This window comes from Melanerpes formicivorus, unplaced genomic scaffold, assembly GCF_026170545.1.
Source record: "Melanerpes formicivorus ecotype bairdi unplaced genomic scaffold, bMelFor1.0.p_v2 SCAF_16, whole genome shotgun sequence".
In the NCBI taxonomy this organism is placed as follows: domain Eukaryota; kingdom Metazoa; phylum Chordata; class Aves; order Piciformes; family Picidae; genus Melanerpes; species Melanerpes formicivorus.
In genome coordinates this window covers 8,872,859-8,889,153 of record NW_027142368.1, presented here as the reverse complement: position 1 = coordinate 8,889,153, position 16,295 = coordinate 8,872,859, and the positions used below count along the sequence as shown (strand labels likewise).

The window sequence follows — 16,295 nt, the reverse complement described above, 5'->3', positions numbered from 1 at the left end:
CAGACAGGAATGTTAAGTTAAAAAAAAAGAAAAAAGGAAAAGAAAAAAAAAAAATCATGTGAACCAAGTGAAAGGCTTTTAGAAAAGCTCCTCGGCTTTCAGCATGACTCATCCCTCTAGCTGCAGCTGGAAGTATTTGGAGAAGAACTTGGCTATGAGGTCGACAAGTTTCTTTGGGGTTTTTTTCACTGCCCTTTTTTTTTTTTTTTCTTCTCCAATAAAATGCAAAGGTTTCACAAGATGTGCTTCTGAGCATCCACAGCTGTGGAAAATTTATTGATATATAAAAACTAAGGCACAGAACTACTTTAAAGTGTATCGCTAGATTTTATACATCTAGAGCAGCCACTCAGAGGGTGAAGTGCACAGCAATAAATGTTCTCAACATACCAGCCTTACACACAATAAGACAACTTTTATTTGATGCTACCTTCGTCTTTTTCTTCCCCTGAAAGAATGCAAAGAAAGAATAAACACTTCAGCTCAACAGTGCCAGGAGAGAAGATTGGAAATGTAAAAGAAGAGGGAAGAATTTCTGCACCAGCCATACCACATCCTCAAGGCGGTCTTTAAAACACATTGTGCCTTCTAATTAAGCAGCTATCCATTTCAATTTATGTACAACTAATATCTCCCAGCAGAATCTCATCCTGCCAGTAATACATAAAGGCTTGAACAGTCAATCACCAAATATGATATAAATTAATAGTACTTCAAAAAGAAGACTGCAGGCTTTGAAAATTTAGCATTTGAAAACAAGAATGAAAATGGAAAGTCCAGATTTAAGTGAGATCCAATACCCTTCAGCAGCCTAAGGACCAGTGGAATAACCCACCCTCTTCTCAAAACTCCTAAACTCATTAAAACCCTCACTGAGCTAAGAAGCATGAAGATGAATGAATGCTACCAGTAAAATGAACATTTTGTGTGCATCTCTTCAGACAGTTCAGAATCACCAACCAGAATCACATGTAGAATTTGAACACAGGGTTATCCCGGTTTTTCTACCACATTACACAGAAAATTATCCCAAAGAAAGTGATCTTCTCAAAATCAAGACCTGCATTTGCAGAAACCTGAAACATGAAGGAAGTTTAAAGCTTTTGAACCAACTTGCTTTTGGTTTTATGTCTAAAGATGACTCTAAAGCTTATGGCTTTAGTGCAATACATATTGCAATACAAGCTATTGAATACAAGAAATTTGGATTTTACTATGTACTGTGTCATTTAAGAATTGAGGACAGAAAGCTCTAGCATGGGGTTTTATTCACACTGTTACAGAAAACATTCACTGCTGTTACAAAGATGACAGTTCAGGTGTAGGTGTTTTAAATGAAAGCAAAGCCTGCACTAATGCCCATCTTGTTGGACTGATTTTGTTTTCTTGGGGTAGGGTGGGGAGGTTAGACAGTGTCTTACATTTCCTCATTCTACAAAAGAAAACAAAAGCAGCTTGTGTTTTTCCTTCATTTTTAAGCCTGGAAGCATGAGACTGGTTGATTCATTAATTCTGGTGACCAGAGCTTTTGCTTAGCAAGCTCACATATTCACAATACGAGTGAAAAATGCAGTTTTGCTTCAGTAGGGCATCATACTGAGATTTCCAGGCAAATAAAAGCACAGGAGTGAATGTTTCAGCTTTGTTTTAATTAGAAGCCTGAACAACTGCTGCTCTTGAGGAATGTTTGAATTGGCAATCCCCACTTATTATTTTATCCAGTGGGAATCTGAATCTAGAAGGCTGCACTATCATTATAGTCAACCCACAAGTCACATGGAGAGAACACCTTCAGGTGCATGGGGTACTGAGAAGAAAGAGCTTTTGATGAGTACAATGAACAGGATACAGCTTAAGCAAAAATTATTACTAAAAACTAAAAATGCTGCAAATGTCCTGGGAGGACTATGGAATTGATTGATTCCCTCTGTAGGAAGAAACATAAACAGGCATTGCACACTAATTCTGTTTCTCGTAAACTCCAGAGTTCTAGATATGACAACCATAACAACAGTAAATAGTCAACTTTGCAAAATGCTGTTACTGACTCTCAGCTAATTGGACTGTACTAGCACAATAAAATTTCTTGTAAGCCCCAGTCAAGTACAGGTCAAGCAAGCATTTTAGAATGGATTAATAGATTTCAAAATACCCAGCTACAGAGACAATGCTTAAACATATGCTTCCTTGTGAAAAGAGGTCTGCCTAGCATCCAAACTCCTGAGAAGAAACAAGTCCATCAGTTGAAAAGAAACCTTTTTCAAAATGTAAAGCAATTAAAAGTTTTAGGGTGATTCTCTTTCCAAGACACAAAGTAAACCAAAATTGCTTGAATCCAGTTAAAAGTCAGCACTACTAATACTGACCTAAAATATTAAGTACAGAAACAGGACCAGAGAAGTCTTGGATGAGAGAAGAGGGAGGAGCGAGGAGCTAGGAGCAGAGACTGCTTTTCTGACTCATATTCTCTACCAAAAGAAAACTTGGGCCAAATTCCTCTTCAGTGTAATGTGGAGGTCAGTGGAGACACTACAGCAATTTTAACCCTTTCCCTAGAGCTGAGAGAGCTTCTTGAGATGACTGATTTTCTGTTCAAGAACACTTGTTTCTTTTATTTTTCTCATTTGCTTAAATATCAGATAGTTTCAGGGTGGGCTTGGGGTTCTTATTATTATTTTTTAAATAATGCCTTAAGGCCAGCTATGCCTCAATCATTCTTGTTCTTTTTTTTTTTTTTCCCCAAAGTATAATCTCCTCCCCAACAGATCTCTGATAGTGAAATTGTTTGATCAATCCAAAACAATCTGGGCTTGCTGATTTGGCATTTGAACCGTGTATATGGTTCAGTCAATGAACTAGATGAGATTATTTTTGTAGGTCTTCAGCAATTTTCAAGCTTTGAAAGCACCATTTTTTAGTATGTATGTTCCCCCTGGTAGATAAGCCACAAAAGACCAGGTAAACAAAAAGTGTATTTAGACAGACCAGACTAGTTCCTGTAGAAGTGACAAGAAACCAAAGACATCAAATAAGCTAAAGAGATGTGTGAAGATAGCCTGAACTGCCTTAGAACAATGTTTAACCCCATCTGGCTGCACAGTGACTCTCTTCTGTGACAGAAAGACCTGTGAGCTAGTGGCCACCAGCAGGTGAGGATCCTACACCAGAGGAAGGCTCTGGAGAAGTGCAGCAATGGCAGCTGCTGCAGCACAAAACTGAGGAATATTTCTGTATAGCTGGGCTGACTCAGAGACTCGCAGCTTTGATCACTGCATTTCTCCACAACACCATCACTTCTCAAGTCTAAAGCAAAGAATGATCACCATCTGCAAAGCTAGAGTGCTTTTGCATTTGTTTGGATTTGCTGTGAAGGGAAAACACATTTACAATGAAAGAGCAAGGAAATATCATTGTTACTTCCATATGGATGTCTCTATTGGAAGCCAAAAGAAAAAACATTACACAGTATAGAGGCCAGACTTGTCTTAATGACACTGGTCTGACTGCCACACAAGACAACAACAGACTATTGCTGGCTTCAAAGAAAGCTGAATTAGACCCTCAGAATGCATATGGTCACATGAAATAGCAAGTCTTTAGCAAATACTGTCTCTGATCACCATCCCAGCTCCCAGATCAGTTCTCTTTATAAGCATGCCTTCCAAGTTTCCCGTTCTCTTGAATTCTATCTGCCCATCTGCCGAGTTCTCCCAGGACATTTACATACAGGCCATTTATCTTCAGAAGACCTCACAAGCAATTTAATGATTGGCCCACAGGGGAAAGAAAACAAAAAGAAGAAATAACTAGTGATCTTCAGAAAAGTCCTGAGGAATGCAGACCTTGAGCTTAAGCATCGATAAGTCTCCTTCAGCAGTTGCAATTCCTTACACTGTGATGCTCTGCAAGCCAGGCCCACTGAGGCCTAAGGCAGCACACAATGTTCTCTGCTCAGCCTCTAACACGTGGCAAATGGGAAGCAGAGACAGGCTCAGCAGCCCTGTCTCACACTGAGAAAGGAGAGAAAAGTAAAGCTGAGGGAAAAAAAGTAAAATGCAGGCAGACACTTCCCTGTAAAAGGCAGAAAGCAGGGGAAATGCATAATTTCTTTCTAGATAGAAGAAATAATTATCAGAGGACTGAAGTGATTCCCTGACAGCTGATTATAACTCCTGCCTTTTGCACTGCCAGAAAGTGAGAGGAACTCAACAGCAGGTGTACAGCCAGGTAGGCAGAATCTGGACTGAATAACAAAGTAGAAACACTCAAGTGGGTAGTCTGTAAAAACCTCTGACGCTGGTGGCACCTATACCCTCACCATTTTGCAGTGTTTCTGTAACAGACGCAAGTCACGATATCAATTACTTTCAACGCATAATTCCTCTGGACTACCATTTTTGTGCTCTGTTCATTTCAACCCCTAACATTCTGTGTTCTGTGATATATATAGATGTAGCCCAATTCCTCCAACTCACACACATTTGATGGACACAAGGCCCTGCAGAGGATTAAGATAAAACAGAAATGGGCAAGGTACTTCAGGACATGGTTTCATGACCATGATGCTGTTAAGTCAGTGGTTGGACTTGATCTTAGAGGTCTTTTCCAACCAAAACAGTTGTATGATTCTAAGGAAGAAGCCAGCAGAGAAGGGTGGTTGGCAAATACTGCTTTTGCTGCTGTTGAAGAGGAATCAATGGGAATGAACCTCTGAGTGCAAGCACTGCATGAGGGAACAGCACAGCATTCATGTGGTGTGCAGATTTACAACTTCCCAGCATCTCTGGGCACTGAAGTCCAAAGAACTGCAGACTGATGGGAATCCAGGTGTGCTCATTGCAATGCATGTACATTACTCATTCATTTTATTCATAAAATTACACCAGATTCACACCACCAGTGCTGGGGGAAACTCAGCCACTGGGATGTTTACGAGCTTGTTCAGATCAAATGGAAGAAAACCACAAAATCTCCACGCTCCCATAAAGTATCTGAGCTTAGGTCTTTAGTACATCTTTCAACATCAAAGAAGCTGCAACTGCATCTGAGCTGAGGAATTTACCCCAGGAATCTGTAGAAAGAGGAACTACTTCAATATTAAATCACAGCGAAGATACGTTTTAGCTGCTTTGGAAAGCCATTACACTCTTACAATCCTATCAGCTTAGTACTATGTTCTCAGAAAAGTAGAAGAGCATCTGCAACATGCAGAGAGAGAAGTCTAAAATGCAATCAGCCTTTTGAGTTCTGGTCCATGGAGTTTGTAGCCACTATCCTACATTTTTTTTCTGAACTTCTACAGTTGTGCTTTACCTTGCAGTAAGTGGAAGAAGCACTACAGATACTTTCATCTCCCTGCTGTCTGCAAGTAATGCAAGAGCTTTGAGTTGTAATCACAATGAAGTATTAGATGGAGAAGAATTAACGTGGCTGATAAATGAGTAAGACATTTCATGCTTCAAAGATCATGTGTGAAAACATCTGATGAGCATCTATTAGCACACTACAGCATCAGCATGCCTAAACTACTTGTGCTTCACAGAAGTTTAACCCTGCTGACTTCAACAAAGTCTCCGAATTTAAACTAGAATTTGGGAGAGCAGTCTCATGGTCATTCTTCTGTTTTACTAACCCTGCAGCATTGACTAGGAAACCAGGCAATAAAGCTGACAGGCTGTCAAAAGGAGCAATAATGGATGGTGGGACAGACTCTACAGAGAAAAAAACAGGTCTAAATAAAGCATGAGATAATCATTAAAAATAAGTGAGATCCATGTATCCCAATGAAGCAACAAAGCAGCAGGCTGATGGTCTATAGGATCAGACAGCTAAGAGATTTGCCCTTTTTTGACAGGCCCATGTGGATGCTGTTTCATTTAATGTGCTCTGGCTGCCATTAATCTACAGGATCTATTATTAAGTTTGTCACTTTTCAAAAACTCATGTGCCTTTTAGACTGTGAGAAACAGACTGGGGGTGTGGAGCATATGTCTCCTTGATCAATGCCTGCACCATTATTTTATATCAATCCAAGCTCTGTCTGTGGCTGATGACTACCCAGAGACCTCCTGGTAAGAGTCTGACAGAAAACCCAAAATGTTTTCAGAGTAGTTTTCAGAGAAGTAACTTACACAACACTGCTGGCAGAGGTGCAGTCTCCAAGTTTGTTTCAGCCTCACAGCAGCCCAGCAATTCCATTTTCCCCCAGATTTGTACAACTCTTGTGATGTGAGATGATAATGTAACAGACAATATTGCGATACAAACGCATGACAGGCGATAATGTGGCACGTGATGATGGGATTTTACTGGAAAGATCAGCTTGCTCTCTTTCTAACCTTTTTTCACATTTACTGGAAAAACTTTGTGAATGTTCTAATTTGAAAGCAATGTCAAGCTGCAACATCTTCCAACTGGACCTCAGTCATCATTTCTGAAGTTCTTGGCACGCACAGTGGAAGGTTCAGTAAAACAGCTAAATCATCCCATTTGTTACATGACATGCACTATGTCCCATTTACATCAGAATTCAAAAAGACTAATCAGATTAGGAGAAAAGAGGTGCCTTACCAGGAGGGATAAATGGAGTGACACACTGTTGTGGGCTCTACAGAGAAAGTTATGTCACTGACATTTCCTCCATGCTCAGGATTTTGCATGTAGGTCCACACCTACCTATTGCAACTGCTCAGGCACCCACTTAATAATACTGATTTGAGATTTATTGCTCCGTTTCCTCTCTTGTGAAAGAAGCAGTTGTGCCAGTTACCTGAGATGTACACTTTTGACTGTTTCTCTCCTGCCCAGGTTATCTGTCCCTCGTTCACATCTGTCCAGGTTCACATTTCAGCTACTAGAGTTTCCTGGAGAGCATCCCCTCAGCCAGTGAAGATTTGATGGACTCCATCTTCCACTGCATATTCCAAAATGTCAGTTGAAAAAGTACCTGGATTTAATTAATAAAGAAGCCCCAAGATGCTGACCCTATTATCCACAAGGTAAAAGGAGGGACATATGGCCCAGTGATCTACACAGCAATGGGACCTGCCACCAAGCAGTTCTAACAAGTTTTGGCACTGGGACCTGTTGCATCTTTGGCCCTCCACCTAACTTCTGGCATAGACCAGGCCTGGCTATACATAACATGACTTGAAAAATAGCAGAGAAGCAAGACCATGTTAGTCACAGATCTTCAGGGGGGAAAAAGCATTTTAATCACTTTCTTGGGGGGGTGAGGTTTAAATAAGCACAGCAATAAGAGTAAATGGTTCTTGCTTGGACAAGGCAAACGGACTTGTGCAACATCAAATTAAACATTCTCAATCTATGATGCAACATACAGAGCCCAGCAATAGGTCTCCTACACATGTCTGTAGTGTACCCTTTACAAAAAGTCTCCACCTGTTCTTCTGCATCCAGCACTCTGAGAAGTTACAGAGCAAGAAGGTTGGCCTTGTCATGGGCTAGATTTAATTTCTGAACTGTAAGTGCAATTTCTCTTCCAAACACAAACTATCATTTACATGGTTTTACTAGGTTTTCTCATGGTAAACTTCATATTGTGCCCTTAACCTTGGCTTCACATTACTCATTCAGCATTTTTTGGTGATGATAACAAGTGCTTTCTTCTAAATGTCAGGTGAAAAATGCCTCAGAGACAGCAGGCCTGAAATAACAATGTAAAATATCTCAACTGCATTTAGGGGAAGAGGCTGGAAAACTGAAACCATGTGGTGCATGTGACAAAAAATACTGCTGTCCACAAACACAGCAGAAGCGACCGTCTCAGACAGCTCTTAATACTATGATAGTTCCGTGAATTTACACAAAGCCAAGCATGGTTTCCCCAACTGAATTCATAAAGCCACATCAATTTTGGTCTGATTAAAAACTCATTCAAAACCACAAGAAGCAAAACAATGTTAAGTTTACTATGACTGCCACATTCCTGTGAGTGCTAGTACAGAAGATGAATGAAATCTTCATGGCTCCTTGCACAAGGAATACAGCGCTGATTACTGTTAGGAATATGCACCCCTTTATACAGCTGCTTGTTGATAAATGCAGAATGGATAATTATGTTCCAGTCCAATCCCTGTCCTGAACACAGATATTTCATCTATCAAGGAGCACACAAATATTACAAAAATAAACAAAGCATTTGGTTTGTGATGCCACTGGATTTCAAAGCACATTTATTTTTAATCAGCTCTCGATATATCATAAACCAGCCTTAGCAGTTCGGTTCATCACCATCCTGGTCATTAAAAAAGGAAACAGGTGGAGGAATGCACAGGTTTAGTGTGGATATGCTCCACATGAGGAGGTCACATAGTAAGCATAACACCAAGGGCTCTAGTCCTACTCTTGTGTGCTTAGGAGCTGTATTTTGATCATTGCCCTAATCCAAGTGAGAGCACTCAGTACACCACCACCTCTAGAGCAACTGCTTGCAAAGAAAACCCAAAGCAGCACTAACAAGAGTCCTTTACGGCTTTGAAGCAGATGTAAATCTATAAACTCACTCTTATAGACACCTGGTTCACATGAGTACAAAAGTGCTACTTAGGGACTGGTCTAGCACTACTGGTATAAATTATGGAGATGTGATACACAAAACTACGACAGTTTCTTTAAAGCTGGAGATCAAACTACTTTGGCTTGTCTTTAATCATGCTTGACAGTTTATAAGAATTAGACTGTTTTGGTATTCCCCCTACACTGGCTGCATTGAATGAAGTGCTTTGGAAAGAGGTTGTTAAAAAGAAGTACAAAACAATGAAGTTTTGTGTTTGTCCACAGATCTGAAATTTTGCGTTCTCTTCCCACTGCCCTACCAAAATGGCCAAGTTACAACTTGCAGTGAGGTGGTTTATAGTTCCCATGTGAGAGAGAGGAGCCCATTATGATTTTGTTTTGCTGAACCCAAGATTTCTTCTCATTTGAGAAAGCTTCTTACCACTCCTGCAATTTTATTTTGATATTTAACAAACCAAAGCAAGGAAAAGAAGCATTGCCACCTAACATCTGTCAATACATTGACAGGTCCTGAGCAGAGATGAACGCTGTAATTAATGCACAACACTTTTTCATATGTAAATGAAATGCTGGTCTGTGCTCATTTAGAAGGCTGATGATCACATAAGGAAGTGCTCCAAAGGGGTGAGGGGGGTTGTGGGGGGGTGGAATTAGTAGCTATATAAACTCTCATTTTTATTAACACTGAACAGCAACAGCATTTTTTGGTGTGTTCTGAAAGTGTTTTTTTAAATGACATAGTGGAAGGATACCGCTGAAAATGGAAAGAGCAGACTCCTATTTCCACTGAGGCTAACAAGCCAGAGACAGCAGTTGGGTGTAAGGTCAAAGAGTCCCCACACTGCAATTTGTGATCGTTGCTCCTTGCTGTATCAACTGATGATGAAGAAGAGTTTTGTTCTATCATCTTTGTTTGTCCTTCAAACAAGTATTACAGTGACTCTGGTCCTCCTTTTTACCAGACTAAACAAGACCAGCTTGTCAGTGTCTCTGCAGAAGACATGTGCTCTAGGGCCCCTGACTATCTTGGTAGCCCTCCAGCTTTCAGCAGATAGAGATTCATTGTCCAAAATAAAATGAAATAGCCTTTGTATCTGTTGTAATAATACAACACTGAAAGAGTTAAAAACAATGCAGATATTCATCACTTCTTTGGAAAATCTCTGCTCTGAAAGGCTGCCCAATTTTTGATAATTATAAAAACCTTTTTGATGTTAAAAGAATGTATGCATAGGCCATACATTTCCTTCTAAGACCAAAAGAAACATGTTTTTCTTGTGAAGCTTAATCAAAACAGCGGTTTGGTTGCACATTCCTGATGGCTGTATAGCTAGAGGAAATTAATTTCTCTTTAACCAGCAACTGGGACTCAGGGGAGACCAGAAACAGTGCTACAAACAACTGCTTTGGGCAGTCCACACAGGAGCCCTGAAAAGCTCAGGCTGACTACACATGGCCTGTGAGGTTAATCTTGCTATTTGATGGTTCTATAAACACTATCTCCAGTTCAGTTCTTTATATTTTAACACTAACCAAGGCTTCAAGCCAAGGCCTTGATAAAAAAGAGTGATCTGGTTCTTGGAAAGCATGGCAAGAAGCTGACCAAACAGTCCATTTCCACTACCACCCAATGAAGTCCAAAGGGATCAAGACCTCCTGCATTCAGACTGAGGCTTATGTTTGCACTAATGCATCGAATCCATTTACCCTCCACTTAATCCCTCTGTACTGACAGCACTGAACATTCTTGCACAGGGCAATACACAGTCTGACCACAACTGCTCAACATCCCACTGTGAGCTACATACTGCAAAATGTTCTTACCTACAATGTCTTCATAAGCATTTTCTTCTAAAGTGCTCTTGGATCCAAATTTATGTTGACTCTCAGTCCCATTTTCAGTTGGGGAGGAAGGGTACAGGGATTGAAGACTTGATGCATCCTCAAACTCAAAGGATTTTCTAAAGTTTAAAACAATATATATTTAGTAACTAGAATTCAAAATGACTCAAGTGTTTAGCTGAGCATTTATTTGCTAAGAAATCTGTATTAAATGACCAACTGAAAAAAAAAATTCCATCATGCTTTCAGGACTTTTAGAGGACCTCAAGCCCTGTGTTCACAGCAGTCTCACAGCAATCTGTGGCAGTTTTATGAGGTTGGAAGTATTGTTATCTCCATTATGTGGACAGGGACTGCAGAGGACCATGAGAATGGTTCTGTGGAACAGTGCTCAGCTGTAGTCCCATGCCTATCCTGGGACACTCCTGTACTATGTCTGTGCCAGAGAAGCTCTAACCACTAGGGAATACCCAGGTCATATCAATTTGAAACATAAAAGCTGCATGGGCAACCATGTCCTGTGAATACAAACTGGCTCTGTGCTAGGAGGGAAATATGAGAGACTTCCTCCATTTTACTTTTGTCTAATTTAGCCAAAGAAAATCACTGTTTTCAACCACAACATTAGAGGAATAAATATCCACAGTCCATTCTCATGACATGCCACTGTGTGCAAATGACATGTATGCTCAGTCTGAAACACACAACCACGAGCTGTAGACATAATGAATTCTGTCTGTTCTCGAAAAGAGGATGGTTTCAAGACTGAGACTTCAATAACTTACAAAACCACTGTTATTCTTAGATGATTTGTATGGTCTCAAGCTCCTGGTAAATGGTGGAATTCTTCTTACAGATAGTAGTAAAGACAAAGCTAAGATTTCATAAAAGCAAGCCCAGGGAAATCACTGAACTACAGTAGGCTAAAGCTGTTACAAACAAATGGAAACCTACCCTGTACAACATCAAACTGATCTGCAAGGCTCATCAGGTACACATTGTAACATTGTAAATTCTACAAGTTATACTCCACTCATCACAACTGAAGTTGATAAATATTGGATTTGTTTTGGGCTCCTACCGACTGGCCCCACCCAGGACTGTAGCTCCATTGTTGAACTGTGCTGTCATCTAACGCTCCACTGTGATGGGAAACTGAACCTGCAGAACAGTAGGTACAAGCTGAATTGTACCTCTTCTTGAAAGAAGTTTCAAAACTTCATCTCAGAAACTTATCATTACAAATTACTGTGGTTCTCAGATGACTTACATGGTCTCAAACTCAGAGCACGCATGTAATCAGAGACTGACTTGGATCAGTTAGCTGCAGGTCACACAGTGGTTCTGTGCAAGAATTAGCTCTTGCCATTCACTCCTGTCCACACAATACAGATAATTTTACCACTTGCCCTTTAATTTTCCAATAAAGGACATCTTTTATAGTAGAACATCTAAAACTTATTGTTTGTCTTCTGCACACTGGAAACACTGTGCTGAACAAAATGATGTCAGGTTTATTTCACAAACTCATGTTAAAAAACAGATTTACTTTCTCTGAGATTATGGCCATAACTCAAAGATAAGCACAGCTAATCAGACTTTGGCTTGCTACACTTCACCCCCACGCCTTTCTCAGAGAAGCAACACACATCAGCAGAGCTGTTTGATCCATTTCAGGAGCAGGTGTCTCCTGGAAGTAAAGAGCAGAATCTGAAGACTCCTCTTCTCCTTTTCCTGCCCCAGCATATTTCAGGTCAGGTTGTGCTGACATGAACTTTTAATTAATTGAGCCAACATTGAGCACCAGATACTGAACTGATAGAATGTGGCTGAGATGCTGTTATTTGCAAAGTCCATCACTAAATATCAACAGCACATGTCTATCACACACAGGCACAGATAGATGAACTTGTTAAAAATGCCCTCCATCAAATGCTTACCAACAGCTATGCCTATACTTTTCTAAGAGGTGAGCAGGATGAGTTTTACCATTTCCAAAAGTCAAGACCAATCATGTAACTGAAACACATCAAGCTCCACAGACTGCTGGGGGAAAATAGCCACAGAGTCTGCTCATCATGAACTCAGGAAGGACATAAAGGTCTTTTTTTGCTAAAATAGAATAGAATAAAATCTCACCATTAATCCTCTACAGCTATTATAGCAATGTAAACATTTCTAATCACTGAATTAAAAAAAATAAATCACCAACATTCCATAAAACTGACCACACTGCTGCAGGAACAAGCCTTGGAAACACGGGTATGTTTTGCAGTGAACAGGAAAACAGGACTACAACAGATCAGCAGATCATGCTCCATTAAAAATCACAGGTGAGGGCATTTGTGTCAGAATTAACAGGAAAACATTTAGCAAACATGACCTAAAGCATTTTCTGGGGATCAAGGAATACAGGTTGGAGAACTCCAACGCCACAGACACGTAAAGCATTGAACCAGTGCATCTTATCAATGCAGTCCAGCAGAAAAAAATGCTTGTCTTGCACACAATCTCTTGCATTTCTCAGGTTAAAAGCATTGCATTAGAGTGAAATTTTAAAACACTGTTACTAAGACAATACAGCAGCATTTAGTTATTTTAAGACCAAGCACAAGACATTTCCTTGAATTTTACCTATTCTGAGATTTTCTGTGAAAGCGTGACTCTTTCTTCTGTCTTCTGGTCACAGGTGGTGCAGGGGTGGATGGGAGGGGAGGAGGAGAAGTAGCAGGTGTAGGAGATGGAGGTAGGCCATTGCTTGGTTTACTTTTGTGGGTTTTGTCTGCCTCATATTCAAAGGTGCGTTTGGGTTTGGGGACGGGATTCACTGCGCTGTTATCTGGGCTTTCAAGGAGCAGTTTAGGACCAGCTGAGTTTGCAGTAATCCCCTGTTTTGTCTTACTGCTTTTCTCAGCCTCAGGCGTCTCTGGTTCACTCCCCAAAATAACACTCCCTCCTTTGCTATCATTTAGGCTTTCACTCAGTCCCTCCACAGTACTCAGAGTCAGAGACTTTTTCCTCCCTTTGTCAACACTGTAACAGCTACTTGGTAACTGGGGGAGGCCTCTGCCAGGCTGCTCTTTCAGCGCTTGCTCGATCTTCTGTATTCTGTTGAGTACAGCAGAGGACTCTTTCCTCATGTGGCCCTTCAGGAAAGCAGCAGCAGGAGGCTCACTCCTGCCCAGCCTCTTATCAAACCGATGGCAGGAATCCCTGTCCAGCAGTTCCTCCTCCTCTGTTTCCGGGTAAGAGCACTCAGAAAATGTTCGGCTCATTCTTCTGAGGCCTTTGAAATCAAATGTCTTCTCACTGCAGGGAGAGGTCAGAACACTGGGGCAGCTCTCACTGCCTGACCTCTCCCCAGCATCCCTCTTGTCCACACAAGTGCTCATCCTGGGGGGCAGCTCCCGGCGGCACTCCCATTCTGTGATCTTCTGCCGGATATCGAGAGCTTGGGAGCGGACGCTCGACCGGCTGAGGGAGAGGTTCCTCAAATTGGTTGCAGTGCCCAAGGACAAAGTGCTCCTGGCTAGTGGATGGCTCCCTATTGCATCCCCATCCTGAGCCTCCTTTGAACTCTCCTGCTGGTCCTCGGCCTTGAACACAGACAGCCTTTTATCCAAAGCACCCACACTGACGGCTTTGAGAGGGTGGCTGGGGGAGTCGGTGTCTGATGGGCTCGTGGAGGTGCTTTGCAGTGTGGACGTGCGGTTGCTCCAGTCCTTGAGACGCAGTCTGGAGTTAGAGACTCTGGTGAGCTGAGCAGAGCGGCAAGAGTCCTCGCTGTCACTGAGAGGGTAGGCTGGGCTTCGGCGTGGGGACAAGAGAGGCAGTGGAGAGACTGACTGACACCTAGAAGCAGAAAGAAATAAAAAAATCAAATCAAATGCCGAGGGAAACCAGAGTAATTTGCCAAACTTTCCAATTCTGGCTGCAGGTAAAGCAGAGGATAACTGCATACTGCAAAACCTTCCCAAAGCATCACTAAGACACCAAATACCATTCAGCCACAGAACCAGAGGGTAGATACAGACCCTGTGAAGAATCCCTGCAGAATGCTTTAGCATGTTCAAACTTTATTTGTATTGACCATAGCAAGAATAAAACACAAAATGCCTGGGACAGTCAGTAATGGAACAGCAGAGGTGAAGGGTGTGCTGGCAACCCTCTCTGCCTTTGGCTCATTACATAGAAATACCATAGACATAGGTCAGTGGATAATGACACAGTCCTTCTCCAAGAAACCTGCTTCTGTTAGAATAGTCTCTCAAAGGCACAATAATCCCACAGACTTTAAAACTAGTATTACTGGGCAGAGGCAGATAATTAAAGAACTTGCAATCTTCAATACAAAGACTGTAAAGGAAAATGCTTTTGCTTCATACACAATGATACTTGCAGCATCTTACAAAGCACATCATTACATACACTTTCCAAATGTGATGTATAAACAGCATAAATAAAGATTGGGGAATTGAATTTATGTTTCTTAACAAGTTCACTTGAAAGGCACCTTCTTTCTGGGCAAAAACACTTCTTTGAGAGCATCATCATTTTACAAAACACATTGGAATCAGTTGCCCCAATTGCCTGTCTGCTAAGGGTACTCATCCAACATGCTGCCTTAGGAGTGCAGCTCTCAAACCATGAGCAAATCAGCAGTGAATTATCACAGTATCACACAGTATCACAGTATCACTTAGGTTGGAAAGGACCTCGAGGATCATCGAGTCCAACCTATCAACACAGACCCCATGACTAGACCATGGCACCAAGTTCCACATCCAATCTCCCCTTGAACGCCTCCAGGGTCGATGACTCAACCACCTCCCTGGGCAACCCGTTCCAATGCCGAATGACTCGCTCGGTGAAGAACTTCCTCCTCACCTCGAGTCTAAACCTCCCCTGGCGCAGCTTGAGACTGTGTCCCCTTGTTCTGGTGCTGGTTGCCTGGGAGAAGAGGCCAACCCCTTCCTGGCTACAACCACCTTTCAGGTAGTTGTAGAGGGCAATGAGGTCACCCCTGAGCCTCCTCTTCTCCAGGCTAAACAATCCCAGCTCCCTCAGCCCCTCCTCATAGGGCTTGTGTTCAAGGCCTCTCACCAGCCTTGTTGCCCTTCTCTGGACATGCTCAAGTGTTTCGATGTCCTTCTTAAACTGAGGGGAATTAGTCCCAAAGGCAAATCACCTGCCTAGCAGCCCACAATGTCTTATAAACACGTCACAGACTCTAAAACTACCTTCCCAGTGCACAGTGCAGGGAAATAAACAGAACCTGAGAGGTGGTTTCTAGCTCTCTAGACAATGCTTAGCTCTGCTGCTGTGAGTTTTAGCTCTCCTGAAGTGACAGGAGTGACTCTACAGATCATCCTGTTCTGAGGAAAGACAAGCTGGCAGAAGCTGTTCAGTGACCTTTCAGTTTAATAAATCCCATCTTTCCTGCTTAAATCAGTGCTTACAGAATAAAAAGATGCTTTGGCGCTCTGATCCAGGGAATTTCCCAGTTCAACATGCTCATGCTTGGGAGCCCGTTTACTGAAAAAAAAAGAGCAAGAAGCACCTTGACAGAAAGATACTGGGTCTTTCCAGGCTCCTGGTGATGAAATCCTGTAATTTCACATAAAGACTAATGTCTGGTGAGCTCACACATAGTCACACAGCACTGTTTTTATTCCTCAGGACTTTCTCTCCACTTCTGCTAGGAAAATATTGCTTTCTTAGTACTTTATGTGGGCTTTCTGCTTATCTCTGATTTTTCTCAGGGCATTCTGCCATTTCATCAGGACATCCTAACCTCTGTCAGAGTGATGATAATGTCAGAATATGATGATAACCATAAGCATGTTACTGAGCAGCTTTGGCCCACCCCACAAGACTAGAGACTTCTTCTTGCTCTAACCAGTATTTAAAGAGAT

General features: G+C 41.7%; 1 protein-coding gene across 5 annotated transcripts in view; it reads right to left on the bottom strand.

Annotated features, from left to right (window-relative positions):
• Nucleotides 1–16,295, bottom strand: part of DENND2B (DENN domain containing 2B) — a 139,000-nt gene that overhangs the window by 53,028 nt on the left and 69,677 nt on the right. For all 5 annotated transcript variants that reach the window (XM_068148032.1, XM_068148030.1, XM_068148029.1 and 2 more), the window contains 2 exons: nucleotides 13,015–14,232; nucleotides 10,363–10,499 (listed from right to left, as the gene is read on the bottom strand). In XM_068148032.1, coding sequence (XP_068004133.1) covers nucleotides 10,363–10,499; nucleotides 13,015–14,232 — 1,355 coding nt within the window. The remainder of the gene's footprint in view (nucleotides 1–10,362; nucleotides 10,500–13,014; nucleotides 14,233–16,295) is intronic.